Consider the following 20,100-nt stretch of genomic DNA (forward strand, 5'->3'; position numbering starts at 1 on the left):
GTTTGACTAACTTAGAGAAGCCCTTAACATTATAGACTGGGATAATGTCCTTGAAAACAAGAGGAAATACCCTGAATGGGAGCTTATGGGAACAAAACTGTGAGGAACAGGAGAAGGACAATGTAATTAAATGAAAATTTAAAGGCGGCAATAAATAAAAACATAGAACCTACTAAAACGTTATCATTAAATAGCTATAGGCAAAAAAAATATGAAAAAACTGGAGACAGAACTATTGCTAAAGGGTAAAATAAACCATGACATTTTATTTAACTATATAATTTGTAAAAAGGTTCAAACAAAGTGTTGAACGCTCGTTCACAGCGCTGTACAATTACGGCGCTGTGTTCCTTGATCACCACGTCTCCGGACGTGGAACGGGGTGACTGTTGATATTTATCAGCAGCCATCTCGGCATATAGCCCAGGGGGGTCCTGAGTCCCAGGGGTGCCACCTCCTCCTATCCCCTGCGATTGGCCGATCACGACTGAAGAATCGCAACGCAGGGGTGGGAGGGGTGTCAAAGTTGAGATCCCCCCCGCTCTGACTGCCCCTGGAAGTACGGGCAGCGGGGTAAAGATGGCGGCGGCAGTTACCGGTGGTGGACAGTGGGGGCCAGGAGGCAGCAGAATGCAAGAAGCAGTGGCAGACAGAGGCAGCAGGGAAGATCTGGTAAGTGATCTTCACTGCTGCCTTGTAGTTTTACAACTACAACTCCCAGCATGCCCAGATAGCCAAAGGCTGTCTGGGCATGCTGGGAGTTGTAGTTTTGCAACATCTGGAGGGCTACAGTTTGGACACCACTATAGTGGTCTCCAAACTGTGCACTTCCAGATGTTGCAAAAGTACAACTCCCAGCATGCATTGAAAGAACATGCATGCTGGGAGATGTAGTTTTGCAACAGCAGGAGGTACACTGGTGGGGTAGTATGTTACCTAACAGTAGTAGTATGTTACCTAACAGTGTTTCCCAACCAGTGGGACTCCAGCTGTGGCATAACTACAACTCCCAGCATGCACGGTCTGTCAGTGCATGCTGGGAGTTGTAGTTTTGCAACAGTTGAAGGTTAGCCCCTGCCCATGTGAATGTACAGTGTACATTCACACGGGTAGGAGTTTACAGCGAGTTTCCCGCTTTAAGTTTGAGCTGCAGCAAATTTTCTGCAGCATCTCAAACACCCAGCAAGAAACTCACTGTGAACCCCCGCCCGTGTGAATGTACCCTAAAAACACTACACTTACACAAAATAAAAGGGGTAAAACACTACATATACACCCCCTTACACTGACCCCCCACCCCCAAATAAAAACTAAAAACGTCTCATACAGCAGTGTTTCCAAAACAGAGCCTCCAACTGCTGCAAAATAACTCCCAGTATTGCGGGACATCCATTGACTGTCCAGGAATGCTGGGAGTTTTGCAACAGCTGGAGGCCCCCTGTTAGGGGAACACTGCCATGTCTGTCCCTATGCAAAGCCCTAATTTAGGCCTCCAATGCGCATGTCGCTTTTTCATTTCAGAGCCCTGTCGTATTTCAAGGCAATAGTTTAGGGCCACATATGGGGTATTTCTGTACTCGGGAGAAATTGCCTAACAAATTTTGAGGCTTTTTCTTCTTTTAACCCGTATGAAAAGGTTAAGTTGGGGTCTACACCAGCATGTTAGTGTAAAATTTTTAAATTTTTTTTTTTTTTTTTTTTTACACTAAAATGCTGGTGTTGCCCCATACTTTTCATTTTTACAAGGAAAAAAAGACCCCCAAAATTGGTAATTTCTTTTGAGTACGGAAGTACCCCATATGTGGACAGAAAACGCTCTGCGGGCTTAAAACATGACTCAGGAGTGAGAGCGCACTATGTACATTTGAGGTCTAAATTGGCGATTTGCACAGGGGTGGCTGATAGTTACAGCGGATCTGACAAACGCAAAAAAAAAAAAAACACACATGTGACCCCATTTTCGAAACTACACCCCTCACGGAATGTGACAAGTGGTACAGTAAGCCTTAACATCCCACAGGTGTTTGTCAAATTTTCTTTAAAGTTGGATGTGTAAATGAAAAATCTGATTTTTTCTTCACAAAAATGCTGGTGTTACCCCAATTTTTTTATTTTCACAAGGGACAATAGGAGAAAAAGCCCCCCCAAATTTGTAACACCATTTTTTCTGAGTATATAAATACCCCATATATGTGGATGTAAAGCGCTCTGCGGGCGAACTACAATGCTCAGAAGAGAAGGAGCGCCAGTGGGCGTTTGGAGAGAGAATTTGGCTGGAATTGAAGGCCATGTGCGTTTACAAAGCCCCCATGGTGCCAGAACAGTGGGTGAGGTGAGCATTTACACCCCACAGGTATCTGACAGATTTTTGAACAGTGGTCCGTGAAAATGAAAACATTTTATTTTTCATTTGCACAGCCCACTGTTAAAAAAAAAATCTGTCAACCGCCAGTGGGGTGTAAATGCTCACTGCACCCCTTATTAAATTCTGTGAGGGATGTAGGTTAAAAAAAAATAAATAAAAAAAAATAGGGTCACATGTGGGGGGTCCACTGTTCTGGAACCATGGGGGCACAAGGCCCCCGACTTCTATTCCAACCAAATTCTCTCTCCAAATGCCCAATCGCAATCCTTCTCTTCGGAGCATTGTAGTTCACCCGCAGAGCACTTTACATCCACATATGGGGTATTTCAATACTCAGAAGAAATTGTGTTACACATTTTGGGGGGCTTTTCCTCCCGTTTCCCATTGTGAAAATGAAAAATATAGGGCTGCACCAGCATTTTAGTGAAAAAAAAACACAACATTTTTCATTTTCACATTTTAGTGAAAATTCGTCATACACCTGTGGGGTGTTTAGGATCACTGTACCCCTAGTTACGTTCCTTGAGGGGTGTAGTTTGCAAAATAGGGTGCCATGGGGGCTTCCTAAATAAGACATGCTCCCCAAAAACCATTTCAGCAAAATTCGCTCCCCAAAATCCCATTGTCGCTTCTTCCCTTCTGAGCCCACCGAACACTTTACATTAACATATGAGGTATTTCCTTACTCGAGAGAAATAGAGTTACAAATTTTGGGGGACATTTTTACCTATTACCACTTGTTAAAATGAAAAAAAAAAATGGGTCTACAAGAACATGTTAGTGTTAAAAATAAAGATTTAGAATTTTCACTTTCCTGTGAAACACCTAAAGGGTTAAACTTTCTGAATGTCATTTTGAATACTTTAAGGGGTGCAGTTTTCATAATGGGGCCCATTATAGGGTATTTCTAACAAAGACCCTTAAATTCACTTTGAAACTTAACTGGTTCCTGAAAAATTCAGATTTTGAAATTTTCATGAAAAATTGCTGCTAAGCTAAAAAGCCCTCTAATGTCTTCAAAAAGTAAAAACATGTCAACTTTATGGTAAACACAAACTAGACATATTGTATATGTGAATCAATATACCGTATTGATCGGGGTATAACACGCACTTTTAAAACTTAAATTTAAGGCAAAAAGCCTGCCTGCATGTTACACGCTGATAATCTTCTGGTCACTGATTTAAAGGGGCCGCAGCAGCGGCTGCTTGTTGAGTATTCGCAGCACGGCCGTGGCCACTTTAAATCAGTGACCAGCGGAGTCTCCTCCCCGCTCTGCTTTTAATTTTTCTTACCTCCCCCCTCCCTCATCATTCCCGCTTTTAGCTGCTTTTCAGAGTTTTTTTTTTTTTATATTTTCCTTACCTGGCTGCGCTTCGGCAGGCCAGGTCAGGCAGCGGGTCTTGTTGGCTGCGGTTAGTGAAGCAGATGAGTGACGTCCTCTACCGGCTTCTCTGCGCGGCATCAGAGACGTCACTTTTCATTTCCAGCAGTCGCCGCACTCCGAACTCTGACTAGCATCGGCAGCAGGAAATGAAAAGTGACGTCCCTGATGCCGCGCAGAGGAGCCGGGAGAGGATGTCATTCATCTGCTTCACTGACCGCAGCCCACAAGATCTGCCGCCTGGCCTGCCAAAGCACAGCCAGGTAAGGAAAAAAAAACACTATGAAAAGCAGGGAAAAGGGGGAATGATGAGGGAGGGGAAGAATAGCATAGGAGGAACATGATGGGGGGGATGATGAGACAGGGGAAAATTATGAGGGGGGGAATGATGGGGGACATGATGAGACGGTGGGGGATGATTAGACAGGGGGAAATGATGGTGGGGGGAGGCACTAAAGACTGTATGGCTAGTGGTGGTCTATGACAGGGGGAAATTATGAGACATGGGGGGGATGATGACACATGTGGAGTGGCGATGAGAGGGGTAAATGTGGCACAGGGACTGATAAAAGGGAAGGAATGATGTGGCACTGGAAGAGACGGGACCAAACTGAGGTGCAGAAGAAATAAAAGTTGGGGAGATGATGTGGAATTTAGTCCAAGTAATTTATTTTACATTTTATTTTTTTTTTTTACTTAAATTTCCCTGTTAAAATGGGGTTGCGTGTTATACGCCGATAAATACAGTATTTATCTGGATTGTCCACTTTCCTTACAAGCAGAGTTTCCAAGTAAAAAAAATGCTAAATTTTCAAACTTTTCATGAAATTTTGGATTTTTTTTCAACAAGAAATTATGCAAATATCGACAAAAATTTATCACCAACAAAGTAGAATATGTCACAAAAAAATCTCAGAATCAAATTCATAAGTTAAAGCATCCCAGAGTTATTAATGCTTAAAGTGACAGTGGTCAGATGTGCAAAAAACGACTGCGTCCTTAAGGTCAAAATAGGAGGAAAATCAAATGTCAGGTGAAATGCAGCGAGATAAAGGTAAACTCTCCCTTACATGTCATCTGTCTAAGGATGGGTTGACACCACATTTTTGCAACACAGTTCCTGTATCAGGTTTTTGATAAACGGATTACTCAAAACCTGACTAACTGTATCAAGATGTGCGTACAAATTTTAATCCGCATACGGTTGAAAATCGTATACGGTTTGAAAAATCTGGTCCAGTTGCATCCGTTATTTAAGAAAAAAAAAACATTTTTTAACTTTTCATTCCATTATGAATAGTTTCACTTGTTTGATTGAAATTACAATAAAAAAAAAGTGTGCAAAGTAAAAAAAAACGTATGGTTAAAACCGGATGGAACCGTACGCATATAAGGTTCTGTATGGTTCCAATTGACTCCCATGTTAAAAAAAAATTCAATACGGTTTTTTACCCGGACCAAAAACCATGGTAGGCTACGGATTTGGGTACTTGAAAAAAACTGACAAAACCGTACAGGATGCAAAACGGACACAACCTGATGCATCTTTTGGCAGAGAATGCAAATGGTTCCGTACGGTTTAAAATTTGAAAATGTATACGGGAACTGTATTGCAAAAACGTGGTGTGAAACCAGCCTAAGGCTGGGTTCACACTACGTTTTGTAGCTACGGTTCCCGTATACGGCTGTGAGGAGGGGGGCGGGGCTTAATCGCGGCACCCGCACTCAGCCATATAGGGGAACCATATTTAATGCATGTTTATGAACCGACCGGAGTGAACCGCAGCCTCCGGTCGGCTGCTTTTTCGGCCGTATGCGGTTTCCCGACCGTAGGCAAAAACACGGTCGACCACGTTTTTGCCTGCGGTCGGAAAACCGCATACGGCCAAAAACGCAGCCGACCGGAGGCTGCGGTTCACTCCGGTCGGTTCATAGACATGCATTAAATACGGTTCCCCTATACGGCTGAGTGAGGGTGCCGCGATTAAGCCCCGCCCCCTCCTCCCAGCCGTATACGGGAACCGTAGTTACAAAACTTAGTGTGAACCCAGCCTTAGGCTGGTTTCACACCACGTTTTTGCATTACAGTTTCCGTATACATTTTCAAATTTAAAACCGTACGGAACCATTTGCATTCTCTGCCAAAAGATGCATCAGGTTGTGTCCGTTTTGCATCCTGTACGGTTTTGTCAGTTTTTTTCAAGTACCCAAATCCGTAGCCTACCATGGCACCTCCGTCCGCCCTCAAAGCTAATCGGGCCCCGGCGGCATTTTGCCGTGGGTGCCACAATCTGCTCCATTGAGCTATCGGCAGTTACTTCAGCATTTTAGACAACGCGATCAACTTTTATCGTGGCATCTATAGGGTTAATGCCGGACATCGCCCGGATCAGAAATGTCCGGCATTAGCCAGTATGAAGAGAGCTCAGCTGAGCTCGCTTCATACTACCCCCCCCCCCCCCCCCCCCCCACACCCACTGCTGGGAGGAAAGACAGCCCGCGGCACACTAAAAGGGCCAAGTCGGGCCGCGTTGCAAGGGAGCTTAGCTTACTGCCAGAGCCAAGCTCTGCTCCCTTGTTCACCTAATTGTCAGCTCCCGTGTGGTGCAGACCGGCCCATTCATTGTGCGGCCCACTGTTTCTCCTCACAGTAGTGTTTACATAAATTGTAAAATCTTGCAAAGGGCTAAATCGATATATTGCAATATGCAATTATCGCATGCGATACATCGTGCAGCACCACTTTCAAAACAGAGTTCTAAAGCTCCAGTGTCAAACAGCTGCTGCCAAGGCAAACAAAATTATTGGGTGCATCAAAAGGGGCATAGATACACAGAACAAAAATAGTTTTACCACTGTACAAATAAGTAGTCAGACCACACATGGAATACTGTGTACAGTACTGGGCACCATTGTACAAGAAAGATATAGTGGAGCTGGAAAGGGTTCAAAGACCATACACCAAAGTGATAAGAGGGATGTGAGAACTACAGTACCCAGAATTATTGTGGCTTAAAGGGGTTCTCCGGTGCTTACACATCTTTTCCCCTATCCAAAGGATAGGGGATAAGATGCCTGATCGCGGGAGTTCCGCCGCTGGGACCCAGTTTGTAATCAGTCCCCGGAGCGTGTTCGCTCCGGGTCTGATTAAAGGAGACCACCGGGCCGGCGGCGTGTGACGTCACGCCTCCGCCCCCGTGTGATGTCATGCTCCGCCTCTCAATGCAAGAATACGGGAGGGGGCGTGATAGCTGTCCCCAGCGGTGGGACTCCCGCGATCAGGCATCTTATCCCCTGTCCTTTGGATAGGGGAAAAGATGTGTAAGCACCGGAGAACCCCTTTAAGGGTGACTTAACTATGTATAAATACATCAGGGGACAGTCCAAATATCTCTCCTCTGACCTATTTATACCCAGGACTGTATCTATAACAAGGGGGCATACTCTACATCTGGAGGAAAGAAGGTTTGTACACCAGCACAGATGAGGGTTTTTTACAGTAGGAGCAGTGAGATTGTGAAACTCTTTGCAAGAGGAAATGGTCATGCTCAATGAAAGTTCAAAAAGAGCCTGGAAGCATTTCTGGAGAGTAATATGACAGGTTAAAGGGGCAGATTTATCAAAAGTTGTGTTGAGTAAGTGTGGAGTAAGTGTGGACCAGTTGCCCATAGCCACCAATCAGACCGCTTTTTTAAAATTTTTAAAGTTAGTTTTTTTAAGACAAGATTTTAAACATGCAGATTTTTGTATCAAAAACTGTATACACCGCCAATATACATTAAAATCTTAATCGCATACAAATTATCTGTAAAGAAATGACAACTTTATCTTATAGGATGCAACAGTTACAAGCAAAACAAAGGAGTAACATCTTATGCCAAGGAAAACACACATGCAATGAGCACAGAAATAGACCTATTGGAATAATGTACCCTTAATAAGTCATCTATTCTCCCTTCCTTTTTTTCTAGGTCGGAGTTTTTGCTGTTTTCAAGAGCGGATATTTTATCCATTGTGAGGTCAGACTGAAGGGGGGAAAAAAAACAAAACACACATTTAGAGTTAGGTGTAAACATTTTTTTCTTCATAAATATGCATCTAGGTACTTTACAATTAACTTATTTACCAACCTGCGTTAGCCTGTGCTGGACGGAAATCAGTTTGATAGGGATACAGGAATGCTCTAGATTCACTGGTGTGGCAGAAGGAGGGCTACTTTGACTCTGCAAAAGAAATATTTCTTTATGGTCTATTCACATGTACAGTATTCTGCGCAGATTTGATGCGCAGGATTTTCTCCTGCAGATTTCAATGTAAACTGACTGACGGAACACAGCTTGAAATCCTGCGCATCAAATCTGTGCAGAATACCGTACGTGTGAATACACCCTTAGAAAACAAAAAGAGCAGTGAAAAATGATAAAATAAAAATAAGTAATGATTCTCTCTCAAAGACTAAAGAGCTTCTCTCTCAATTTAAACATGGGCAGTTCTTGTCCATGTAAATCAGCGGTATACTACTTTGCTTTTACACAACCTAAAATGTTGCTTCCCAGAGAAAGTCTACAAACTTTCAGGGCATCCTGTTTGCCTATGGTAGCCAAGAGCAATCAGTATCAAAATCATACTGTCATGGTGTCTGCTGACAATGAAATGTTTATAGTGGGACAAAGAAATAACATTATATACAGAAACAATACCAATATTAGATGGATCTGCACACAAAAAAAAAAAAAAAAAGTTACATTAAAGGGTGATTACAAGTTTCACATATATAAAACTTGTATAATAAAAAGCTATGCAACTTTTTACTTAACTTTGTCTATCTGCCCTTCAATATTTTCAGCAACTCTAATTGAAAAAGCTTGACAGCAATCAGAGCCTGAAAGCCTGTCCTGAAAAGGATTCAGTTGGGAAGATCTGGGTTCAAACTACATAATCTCCTTGAACAGTGTTTCCCAACCAGTGTGCCTCCAGCTGTAGCAAAACTACAACTCCCAGCAAGCACAGACAGCCGTTGTCTGTCCGGGCATGCTGGGAGTTGCAGTTTTGCAACAGCCAGAGGTACCCTGGTTGGGAAACGTTATCCTAGAAATTAGGGATTGACCGATATTGATTTTTCAGGGCTGATACCGATAATCTGTGACCTTTCAGGCCGATAGCCGATAACTTATACCGATATTCCAAACCAATAATCGGTCGATCCCTACTAGAAATTATGATGCAGCATTGGAGCCCCATTGCGGTCAATAAGATTCTACTGCACACTAAGGAATATCAGCCGCAGAAATTCTGCCAGCTTACATGCATAAGTAGAGTGTATTCACATACATGTATTCAGTTGTCTGGCAGTGTGCACCAGAGGGAAACTGATTGTAGAACTGATCCTATTCATTTGAACGGGACAGTTCACAATCATCGGACAGGGGAACGCAGCTTGTCAAGAAACAATGGATGCCAGATGCTACACAACTGATGCATGTTGCAATCAGTTGTGCCATTAGTTGCTTTGAGATTTAGGCTGAGTTCACCTATGCCGGACATATGTGGACCCAACCTTAAAAGAAATCTGTCAACTAAAATTATGAATAAAGCTCCATTGTCAAGGAGGCTATGTGAGTCGCTGCATCCCGCTGACTGACATGTGCACAGCTCAGTGCTGGAAGCTAAAACCTTTACATCGATTAATAATGTCAGGGAGAGGAGGGAGAAGGCATGCAGTGCATGCTGTGACATACACATCCTTCTTTTACACTTGAGCTCTTAGCATGATCTAGAGCTGACCTTTAACTTCTTTGACATTAGTCAAAGTTGCATAAATGGCATAGCCTCAGAAGCCAAGCTGTTTACATAAACAGCGTAGGTTACAATTATACAATATTTGCGCAACTCGCATAAATGTGTATGGGAGTTACGCAAATTGCGTAAGACAACTGAATTGGTGTTTTCAACTTCCAGACCATCTCCAGTAGCCGCAAACAGGCCGGATATAGCCAGGAAGCTATCTTTTTATTTTATCGGAAAATATCTTTAATAAACTAATGCTTTGAACCCATTTTAAAGCATAAAACAGGAGAATCTGCCATTAGTATCTTATCTTGGGAACATAAGGTTAAGTATATGGCAGATTTACAGCTTTTAAGACAGTCTGCACATTAGGATATGTTATCTGAAAAGAAAAAGGTGAAAACGTGAGAAGAGAAAAGATCCACAGGACTACTTCTATATCCTACAGAAGCAAACAAGTGTTATTTTTTTTAAATGACACTAAACTATGATCTGTAACTAGCCTACCAATGGCAAAGAATGTTTCTAAAAAAAGAAAGCTTTTTGGTTAGCACACGTAGGGAAACCCAAGCTGCATGGGAAATTGTAGTTTATGTATTTTCATTATAGTAATTATGGTAAGTAAATATGATTTATGCTGGTAGCAGAGCGTCTCATCAAAAAAACACCAGCTAAAAAAATTGGGGAAAAAAAACATTTGTAGGGGATTCTGTATCTAATCCCATTCACTCAAATTTACCTTTTTAAAAGGCGTTCAACACATTAGATGCAAGTAGGACAAACACTTTGGTGGAACTGTGACTATCGTGAGTAGGTGTCCAGATTTGACATTCTAAACTTTACCCAGGGGTGTCTGGCACACAGAAAACGTGTACACTCAGCTGTGCATGTGTACAGGAAAGTAAGGAGAAATAGCTGTTTAACAAATGAACATTTGTTTAAAGCCATCTAAGATGTAACACTAACATTGCAGAGGGGAATGCATCAAACCCGCACTTGAGAGCATAATCAACTCCAATTGTTTTCTAGGCAAAAATCATTAACAATTAAGATTTACCGGTAAGGGTAATGGATTTGATAAGGAATGTTGCGGTGAGGATCTGGCAACCGGTGGAACGCTTCTGCCTGGACTTGTCCCCGGGCCACTTCCCCCAGCAAACTGCATTAAAATAAAAAGATAAAATGCGTTCAAGAATGAACTTAAAACTACTCTGCAGAAGTCTATACTGACAGCTCCAAACAGGATATTCATCTCCTGCACCAGACTCTGTGTGCAAGTTTTTTTTATACATATTTTCTAGAGGAAAACCAAGATTTTATTTTTAATGTGTCAATGTTAAAGAAGTCTTCATAACTCCTTATATAATGTGTCCACCTGGATTCAGCACAACTGATGTTGTATACTGTGTACTGTGATAAAAAGATGATTTGTTAGTAGATTAGTATTCACTTACCAGGGAAAAAAAAACAAAAAACTAACCGTAATATGAAAAATTATTCTTACCTCAAAATAATCACTAATTTTATGTCCTCTAGGAGTGTTCTTCCCTAAAATATATTAAAAGAAACTATTCATTTTAAAGCAATACCATAAATACATTCTCCTTTGTGAAACAAAAAAGCAATCAAATTACTTTTGTATTTTCCACCTCCCCTTATAATAGCCATAATGCTTTAAATTTTCCACCAACAGACCCATATGAGGGCCACCAATTGTACTTCGTAATGACAACCAATCATTTTACCACAAAATCTACAGTGAAACTAAAAAAACAAACAAAAAAAAAAAATCAATTTGTCACTTTTGGAGGCTTCCATTTCTACGCAGTGCTCATTTTGGTGAAAATTACACATTATCTTTATTCTATAGATCCATACAACAACTATAGTCAATATATGTTGTGTTTTATTTTACTACTTTACTACTACTTTTTACTACTTTATTATGCTGGGTGGGTGGGGTGTCCCTCAATGAAGGCTAAAAGAAAGATTTTACGGTGAATACAAAAAAAAATCTCATTTTCTCAGTAGCTCTTCATTGGGGGACACCTTATTGACGGAATGTACCAAAGCAGTCCCCAAGGGCAGGAAGAACAATCACCAGAGAAAGGGAAACAGTCCAGAGACCGAATCCACTTGACCATAGGGTCTGCGGACGAGACCCCGGGCCAGAGACCATGAAGGCCCAGAAACTGAGCTCTAAGAAGATCCCCCGTCCATGGAGATCGACTAGGACGCCAAGGGAAGAGACCGTCCATAGTAGATACTCTAAACCTACGGTCCAAATAGAGAGACAAGGAAAGGTCGACCACGAAGCCAGATGTCCTGGAAGCATCCTAGACATACATGAGAAACAAAAAATGGAAAGGGGCACAACAAAAAAGGACAGAAAACACGCCAGGGCAGCATACGTCCAAGCAGAAGGGAGCACAGAAGGTGGGGACCAGAAAACCACTGGAAGAAAAGAAGAGACGGCTCTAGGGAGGTGTGGTGCAGAAAAACAATGGCCCAAAACCCCTGTCCCAGAGGCCCACTGGGAGGTGAAGTCAGCTTGACTGGTGTAATCCGGAAAACCGGAACACCCCCCCCAATCTCGGAATACATGGACCCCAAGGGATGAGACTGAAAGCAACAACGGATAAACGGTCAAGAAAGGAGCGGAAAACCCTTAAAAGTAGCATCCCGGAACACTGGAGTGGCCGACAAGGGAAATGGAGGGTCCCGAGACTCCTGGGAGACTTACATCTTGAGAGTAAGTAAACCAAACGTCAACAAAACGCTCCGGGTGACCAAATGTCATGTCGAGACAAGAGGAAGTGTGAAACAAAGACAGCCTCAAAAATGGGCTAGCGGGGAAGTCTGGGCAGGATCGTTACACATGCCTGAGACCCCAAGCACCACTAAGTCCCAACAATCAGGAGGGCCAACTAGAGGAAAAGGCACGCCACAGCAACCAGGGATAGAATCAAAGACAAATAGACCAACCAGCCTTGGACCCCAGTGGTCCAAGCGGACCAGAGCACTCCAAAGCCACATCCTGTCAGGGCGGGAACAGATGGAGAAAAAAAATGGAACCCAGCTGGAACTCCCAGGTCCTGAGCACATGAAGGTTACTCCAGACCGAAGTGTCAGTGTAGCGCAACTGACACTGTAAAGAGAAGGATGAACACAGCCTTCCAGGGAGAATGTGCCAAGGGAGGAGGAGAGCAATGGCAGGACCCAACAACAGGTGGTGGCAAGGCCGGCTGTCGCCGTGCCCTATAAGAATGCATAAACTCCTCCAACAGAGAAGAGTGAAAAGGCTGCGTGAGCAGCAGTAGAGTAGAAAGTGCTGAGAGAAATAGGCCTCCAGAGGGCAGCAAAACAAGGAGTGGGCGAGATTCGAATCAGCCACTGACCATGCCCAGCTCCCTGATCCCCGTACCCCCTGTAGAAAGGGGATCGTCAAAGTGCGCCAGGCACTGTAGGAGCAGGAAAATGACACTCAACAGCAACAGACAAAGTACTGGGTGGACAAGATCCCCAGGAACCCTGCGACAACATATCGAGGCGTAAGGGAGCCAATTAGTGGCCCCAGTGGGATCGAAACCCTGGACACAGGCGCTGAGCAAGAAGAAAGACGAGACTATGAACGCAAGAAAGAAGCACAAAACACGACCAACAGCGTCAAAAGGCACGCCCCATCAGGGCGAAACCCTGGACCAGGTGGACTAAGACAACGACTATCTGATTGACATATCTAAAGGGTTAATGACTTACATCGGCCTGATGTGCAGAAGCCAGGACCCACTGAGTATGAAGCATGCTTGGCTCCTGAGCACACTTCAAACACCAGGAGTGGGCATTGGCTTACATTTACATCCTGCATCCCAAAAAGGGTTAAAAGAATGAAACAAAAAGACTAAGCAAAATGTTGGCCATTGCCTTTATGTTACACAAGGTCCTTTTTCCAGAGCAGCATATGTTTGCTATGGGGATTTTCTCCTGCTCTGGACAGTTCCTGACATGGACAGAGGTGTCAGCTGACAGCACTGTGGTCGTGACAGAAAGGAAATCCAAAAATAAAAGAATTTCCTGTGTAGTATACAGCTGCTAATAAGTACTGGAAGGATTACTTTTTTTTTTATAGAAGTAATTTACAAATCTGTTTACCTTTCTGGCATCTGTGGATTAAAAAAAAAAAAAAAAAAAATGTTTTCCACCGGAGTACCCATTTAAGGCCATGTTCACACTTTCAGGTTTTCAATTGCAATAACTAAATACAAATCCAGAAGTTTATATAAAACTGAGATTTTTCAATCTTTCTTTTATACAATTCCTCTAATTATTATCTCTTCTAATTATCATTATCATGTTCCTGGCTTTGTATTCAATAATTGCAATTAAAAACCTGAATGTGTGAACAAACCTTTAACCCCTTAAGGGCCAAGGACGTACCGGTACGTCCTTGGTCCTGCTCTTCTGATATAACGTGGGGTTACACAGTAACCCCGCGTCATATCATGGCGGGCCCGGCGTCATAGTGAAGCCGGGACCCGCCTCTAATAGCGCGCAGCGCCGATCGCGGCGCCGCGTGCTATTAACCCTTTAGCCGCGCGCTCAAAGCTGAGCCGCGCGGCTAAAAGTGAAAGTGAAAGTTCCCGGCTAGCTCAGTCGGGCTGTTCGGGATAGCCGCGGCTAATCGCGGCATCCCGAACAGCTGACAGGACAGCGGGAGGGCCCCTTCCTGCCTCCTCGCTGTCCGATCGCCGAATGACTGCTCAGTGCCTGAGATCCAGGCATGAGCAGTCATCCGGCAGAATCGTTGATCACTGGTTTCTTATGAGAAACCAGTGATCAACATAGAAGATCAGTGTGTGCAGTGTTATAGGTCCCTATGGGACCTATAACACTGCAAAAAAAAAGTGAAAAAAAAAAGTGAATAAAGATCATTTAACTCCTCCCCTATTAAAAGTTTGAATCACCCCCCTTTTCCAATAATAAAAAAAACACAGTGTAAATAAAAATAAAAATAAACATATGTGGTATCACCGCGTGCGGAAATGTCCGAATTATAAAAATATATCATTAATTAAACCGCTCGGTCAATGGCGTGCGCGCAAAAAAATTCCAAAGTCCAAAATAGTGCATTTTTGGTCACTTTTTATATCATTTAAAAATGAATAAAAAGTGATCAATAAGTCCTATCAATACAAAAATGGTACCCTTAAAAACTTCAGATCACGGCGCAAAAAATGAGTGCTCATACCGCCCCATACATGGAAAAATAAAAAAGTTATAGGGGTCAGAAGATGACAATTTTAAACGTATTAATTTTCCTGCATGTAGTTATGATTTTTTCCAGAAGTCCGACAAAATCAAACCTATATAAGTAGGGTATCATTTTAATCGTATGGACCTACATAATACATATCAGGTGTCATTTTTACCGAAAAATGTACTACGTAGAAACGGAAGCCCCCAAAATTTACAAAACAGCGTTTTTTTTTCAATTTTGTCGCACAATGATTTTTTTTCCCGCTTCACCATAGATTTTTAGGCAAAATGACTGACGTCATTACAAAGTAGAATTGGTGGCGCAAAGAATAAGCCATCATATGGATTTTTAGGTGTAAATTTGAAAGAGTTATGATTTTTTTAAAGGCAAGGAGCAAAAAACGAAAATGCAAAAACGGAAAAACCTCCGGTCCTTAAGGGGTTAAAGAGTAGCTCTCACCATCCTTTATTTTTTTTGCTGTCTCTGCCTATTGCCCATCTATCCCTAACCAACTCCCTGCCTTTAATTTTTTTTTTTTTTTGTACTATCTGAGAAATGCCTTTTTGTTTACCTGGTAGTGTGCTCACTTACCAGGCAGACTTCCCGTGCAGGCACAACGTCACTGATGCATGCAGGGGCCCGACTTCCACCCTTAGCTCATCTATACAGGGTGCCTCCAGCTGTTTCACCACTACAACTCCCAGCTTGCCCTGACATCTATTGGTTGTCAGGGCATGCTGGGAGTTGTAGTGGTGAAACAACTGGAGGCACACTGTGTTGAAAACAATATCTTTGTTACGGCCGCGTGACACGCTACCCCGAACCCCGCCGCGCAACTAGCTCCCCAGCCCACCCCACAAAAAGACATACCCAAGTGCAGGACTTAGCAGCAATGGCACGTGTATGAGGGAGGCGGGGCTGGCGTGCGAGCCAATGCGCGCATTGTAGCAACAGGCAGGTAGCGAGTGCAGGCTGACTGAATAAGGTCCGATTGCCTGGCCGGCATTGGTCCTAATTCAGTCGTGACGTCACGGCAGGCTGCAGCCGGCCACTAGGAGGGAGACCCCCTAGTGGCCGGTTTTCAAATGTAGATTAAAATATTTTAATTAAAAAAGAAAATACCGTAATATTTAGGTAATACTCTACCTAAAACAGAAAACTCTGTGTGTGTGCGCGCTAGAATTTGACGATTTAAGGCAATTAGCATTGTCTAGAGGAACCTAATGGTTTGTGTCAAGGGAAAAGGTTTCACTTTTTTTTTTTTCTTAAGTAGAAAAACATTTTAAAAAAAATAGGATATCTTTCTGGTACTGACTTGACGAATAAAGATAACGTTAATTTTAACTACACATGGAATCGCATAAAAACTATAACAGTTTCACTCCATATTTTATGGCAAACTGAAGGGTGCCATTACAAAGTACAACTAGTCTTGCAAAAAATAAGGCTGGGTTCACATCATGTTTTTCCCTATACGGGGCACATACGGCTGGGGGAGCTAAAACCGGGCGCTCCCTGTCGTATGCAGCCCGTATGTAATTCATTTCAATGAGCCAACCGCAGTGAACCGGTCAGCTCATTTTTCCCCGTATGCGGTTTTCTACCGGACCTAAAACCATGGTTGACTACGGTTTTAGGTCCGGTAGAAAACTGCATACGGGGAAAAATGAACCCGGTTCACTCCGGTAGGCTCATTGAAATTAATTACATACGGGACCGCATACGGCAGGGATACGGGAGCGCAAGTTTTTAGCTCCCCCCCCCAGCCGTATGCGGTCCCGTATAGGGAAAAACGTGATGTGAACCAAGCCTAACATTTGCTGGATTCATGAAGGGGTTAATATAGTAAATATAGAAAGGATTTCAGAATTGTATTACTGCTTTCCTCTTACAAAATCTATTCCTGTATTTTGAATACCTATAAGGCATGTAAATAAACATTTAGCCCAGATTCTACCTTAGTCAGTGGAAGCAAAATTGCCAACATGAATGCAGGTGCGAGAAAAGGAGATTTTTGTTTACTTACCGTAAAATCTCTTTCTCGAAGGATCCATTGGGGGACACAGACCATGGGTGTATGCTGCTGTCTCTAGGAGGTGTGACACTATGGTAAAAAAAAAAAATCGGCTCCTCCCAGCAGGATATACCCGCCTTCAGGCTCTGAGCTAATCAGTTTAAGTTCCAGAGCAATAGGAGGAGACCAACAGGTCATAGAAAACCCAAAACTGTCCGAGAACCAGAAGAAAAACATAACTGAACCCACCCCCGGACAGAGAACCAAAGGAAAATCCCAAAAAGGGTGGGAGCTGTGTCCCCAAAGGATCCTTCGAGAAAGAGATTTAACGGTAAGTAAACAAAAATCTCCTTTTCTCTATCGGCTCCATTGGGGGACAGCGACCGTGGGACGTACCAAAGCCGTCCCTTGGGTGGGCAGATAAGCAGTCAGGCAGACGGCCGATCCACTGCCGACTGCATCACTTTACGACCCAGACTAGCATCAGCCGATGCGAAGGCATGAACTCGGTAAAACCTCGAGTAAGTGTGCAAAGATGACCAGGTAGCCGCCTTGCAAATCTGCGAGGCCGAGGCTCTATTCTGGAGAGCCAAGGATGCCCCAACAGAACGGGTAGAATGAGCCACAACCCTGAAAAGGAGGAATCTTCCCCTTACAGCGATAGGCTGCCGAAATGGCGGACCGAATCCACCGAGAAATGGTGGCCTTGGAAGCAGGTTGTCCCTTGCGACGACCTTCCGTAAGGACAAAAAAGGAATCACTGAGGAAACGAAGAAGAGATGGAGAGATAAGACCGAACAGCCCGAACTACATCCAGCTTGTGTAGTAAGCGCTCCTTAGGATGAGAAGGAGCAGGACAAAAAGACGGGAGGACAATGTCCTCTATGAGATGAAAGGCCGAGACCACCTTAGGCAAAAAGGTAGATCAGGCCGGAAAACAACCTTGCCCTGGTGGATCACCAGAAACAAAGAACGGCAGGAAAGAGCTGCCAATTCAGACACCCTCCGGATGGAGGTGACAGCAACAATGAACGCCACTTTCCAAGAAAGGAGGCGGAGAGACACCTCTCTAAGGGGCCACAGGGTACACCCTGGAGGGCACTCAGAACCAAATTCAAGTCCCAAGGGGAGAGGGTGACCAATAAGGAGGAACAGCATGCTCCACTCCTTGAAGGAAGATCCGGATATGAGAATTAGAAGCCAGGGGCAGCTGGAAAAGAACAGCAAGGGCCGAAACCTGACCTTTAAGTGAACTGAGAGACAACCCCAGTTCCAACCCCGACTGCAAAAAGGAGAGAAGACGGGGAACCGAGAAGGTTAGCGGGGAGAAGTCCTGAACTTCACACCAACGAAAATAAGACCGCCAAGTACGGTGGTAAATTCTTGCGGAGGAGGGCTTACGAGCCTTGAGCATGGTGTGAATGACTTGGGAAGAGAACCCGCGGGCCTTCAAAACCGCGGTCTCAACCGCCATGCCGTCAAATGCAGCGACTGTAAATTGGGGTGACAAAGAGGTCCCTGAGAGAGCAGGTCCGGGCGGAGCGGAAGGCGCAGTGGAGCGTCGTCCAGGAGCCTGACTGTCGGCATACCACGACTTTCGGGGCCAATCTGGAGCTACCAGAATGGCGGGGACGTCCTCTGCCTTGAGCTTCCTCAGCACCCTGGGAAGGAGCAGAAGAGGAGGGAATAGATAAGGTAGGGCAAACCCTGCCCAAGGAATCACTAGGGCTTCCACGGCCAGAGCCTGAGGGTCCCAGGACTTGGACACAAAAGGAAGGATCTTAAGATTGTGCAAGGACGCGAAGAGGTCCCGTCCGGAATGCCCCAGAGGTTGCAGAGCTGCGCAAAGACCTCCGGATGTAGAGACCACTTGTCGGGGTCGGGTGAGGACCGACTGAGGAAGTCCACTTCCCAGTTGAGCACTCCCGGAATGTGAATCGCCGAAATGGCCGGAACCTTGCTCTCCGCTCAGGTGAGAATCTTTGTCACCTCGGCCATGGCTGCCGAGCTGCGAGTGCCGCCCTGTCGATTTATGTACGCCACGGCCGTGGCGTTGTCCGACTGAATGCGGACAAGACGGGACTGAAAACGGGACTCCCAATGAAGAAGACAAAGAAGAATCGCCCGTAATTCCAGTATGTTTATCGGAAGAAGGGTCTCCTGGGGAGACCAGAGGCCCTGAACCGTCCAATCCCTGAACACGCCACCCCAGCCCGACATCCGTTGTAACAACCTGCCAGTGAAGGAGAAGAAACGACCGCCCTTGGAGAAGAAGGGGGGAGCAGAGCCACCAGAGCAGAGACTGACAGACCCTGCGAGGGAGAACAATTTGACAATCGAGGGACAGAGGAGACCTGTTCCATCGAGAGAGAATCACCAGTTGAAGGGGGCGGTAATGAAACTGGGCAAAGGGTACAGCCTCCATAGTTGCCACTATCCGACCCAGGACTTCCATACAGTGCGGATGGAGACTGATACCTGGGTCCGAAGGGAGCGGACCCCTGACCGGAGCGCCAGACGTTTGTCCGGCAGAAGACAAATTCGGGCAGAGGCTGTGTCGAATCGAAGTCCCAGGAAGGTTAGAGACTGGGTAGGACGGAGGACTGACTTGTCCCGGTTGACCATCCACCCGAAGCAAATCAGAGTGTGGAGAGCGATGTCCAGATTCTCCAGAGTCTGGGCTCTGGTTGGAGCCTTGATGAGAAGGTCGTCCAGATAGGATATCACCGAGATTCCCCTCGACCTTAACAGGCCCATCACTGGCGCAAGGATCTTTGGAAAGACCAAAGGAGCCGTGGCTAGACCGAAGGGGAGGGCTACGAATTGAAAGTGCCCCTCTGGAACCGCAAAGCTGAGGTACCGATGATGGCCCGGAAATATTGGCACATGGAGGTAGGCATCCTGATGTCCACCGATGAAGGAACTCCTTGTTCCAGGGACGCCACCACCGAACAGAGAGATTCCATTCGGAAGTGGCGGATGAGAAGGTGACGGTTGAGACGCTAGAGGTCTAGCGTTTGTGGTCCCCGTCCTTCTTGGGGACCACAAAAAGATTTGAATAGAAACCCCGAAACTGTTCCCCTGGAGGAACGGGGACGATAACCCCCTGGAGAAGCAGAGACTGGAGAGCGGCTCGAAATTGCTTCACCAGAGGAGGAGACCGGGGAGCCCGGGATCGAAAAAAAGAGATCCCTCGGAAAGGAGGCGAATTCGATCAGATAACCGTTGGACACCACATCCCTGACCCAAGAGTCCTGAATGTGTGAGATCCAGATGTCTCAAAAAAGCAAGGG

The 20,100-nt window shown here is 44.8% G+C and overlaps 1 protein-coding gene across 4 annotated transcripts in view; it reads right to left on the reverse strand.

Moving 5' to 3' along the window:
• The window catches only part of TLK2 (tousled like kinase 2), a 105,977-nt gene that overhangs the window by 44,918 nt on the left and 40,959 nt on the right, over positions 1-20,100 (reverse strand). For 2 of the 4 annotated variants that reach the window (XM_056547865.1, XM_056547864.1), the window contains exons 5-8: positions 11,041-11,084; positions 10,594-10,695; positions 7,880-7,972; positions 7,682-7,774 (exon numbers count right to left, since the gene is read on the reverse strand). In XM_056547865.1, the coding sequence (XP_056403840.1) occupies positions 7,682-7,774; positions 7,880-7,972; positions 10,594-10,695; positions 11,041-11,084 (332 nt within the window). The remainder of the gene's footprint in view (positions 1-7,681; positions 7,775-7,879; positions 7,973-10,593; positions 10,696-11,040; positions 11,085-20,100) is intronic. The other 2 variants (XM_056547866.1, XM_056547867.1) reach the window with 1 other exon arrangement.

This window comes from Hyla sarda, chromosome 12, assembly GCF_029499605.1.
Source record: "Hyla sarda isolate aHylSar1 chromosome 12, aHylSar1.hap1, whole genome shotgun sequence".
Lineage (NCBI taxonomy): Eukaryota > Metazoa > Chordata > Amphibia > Anura > Hylidae > Hyla > Hyla sarda.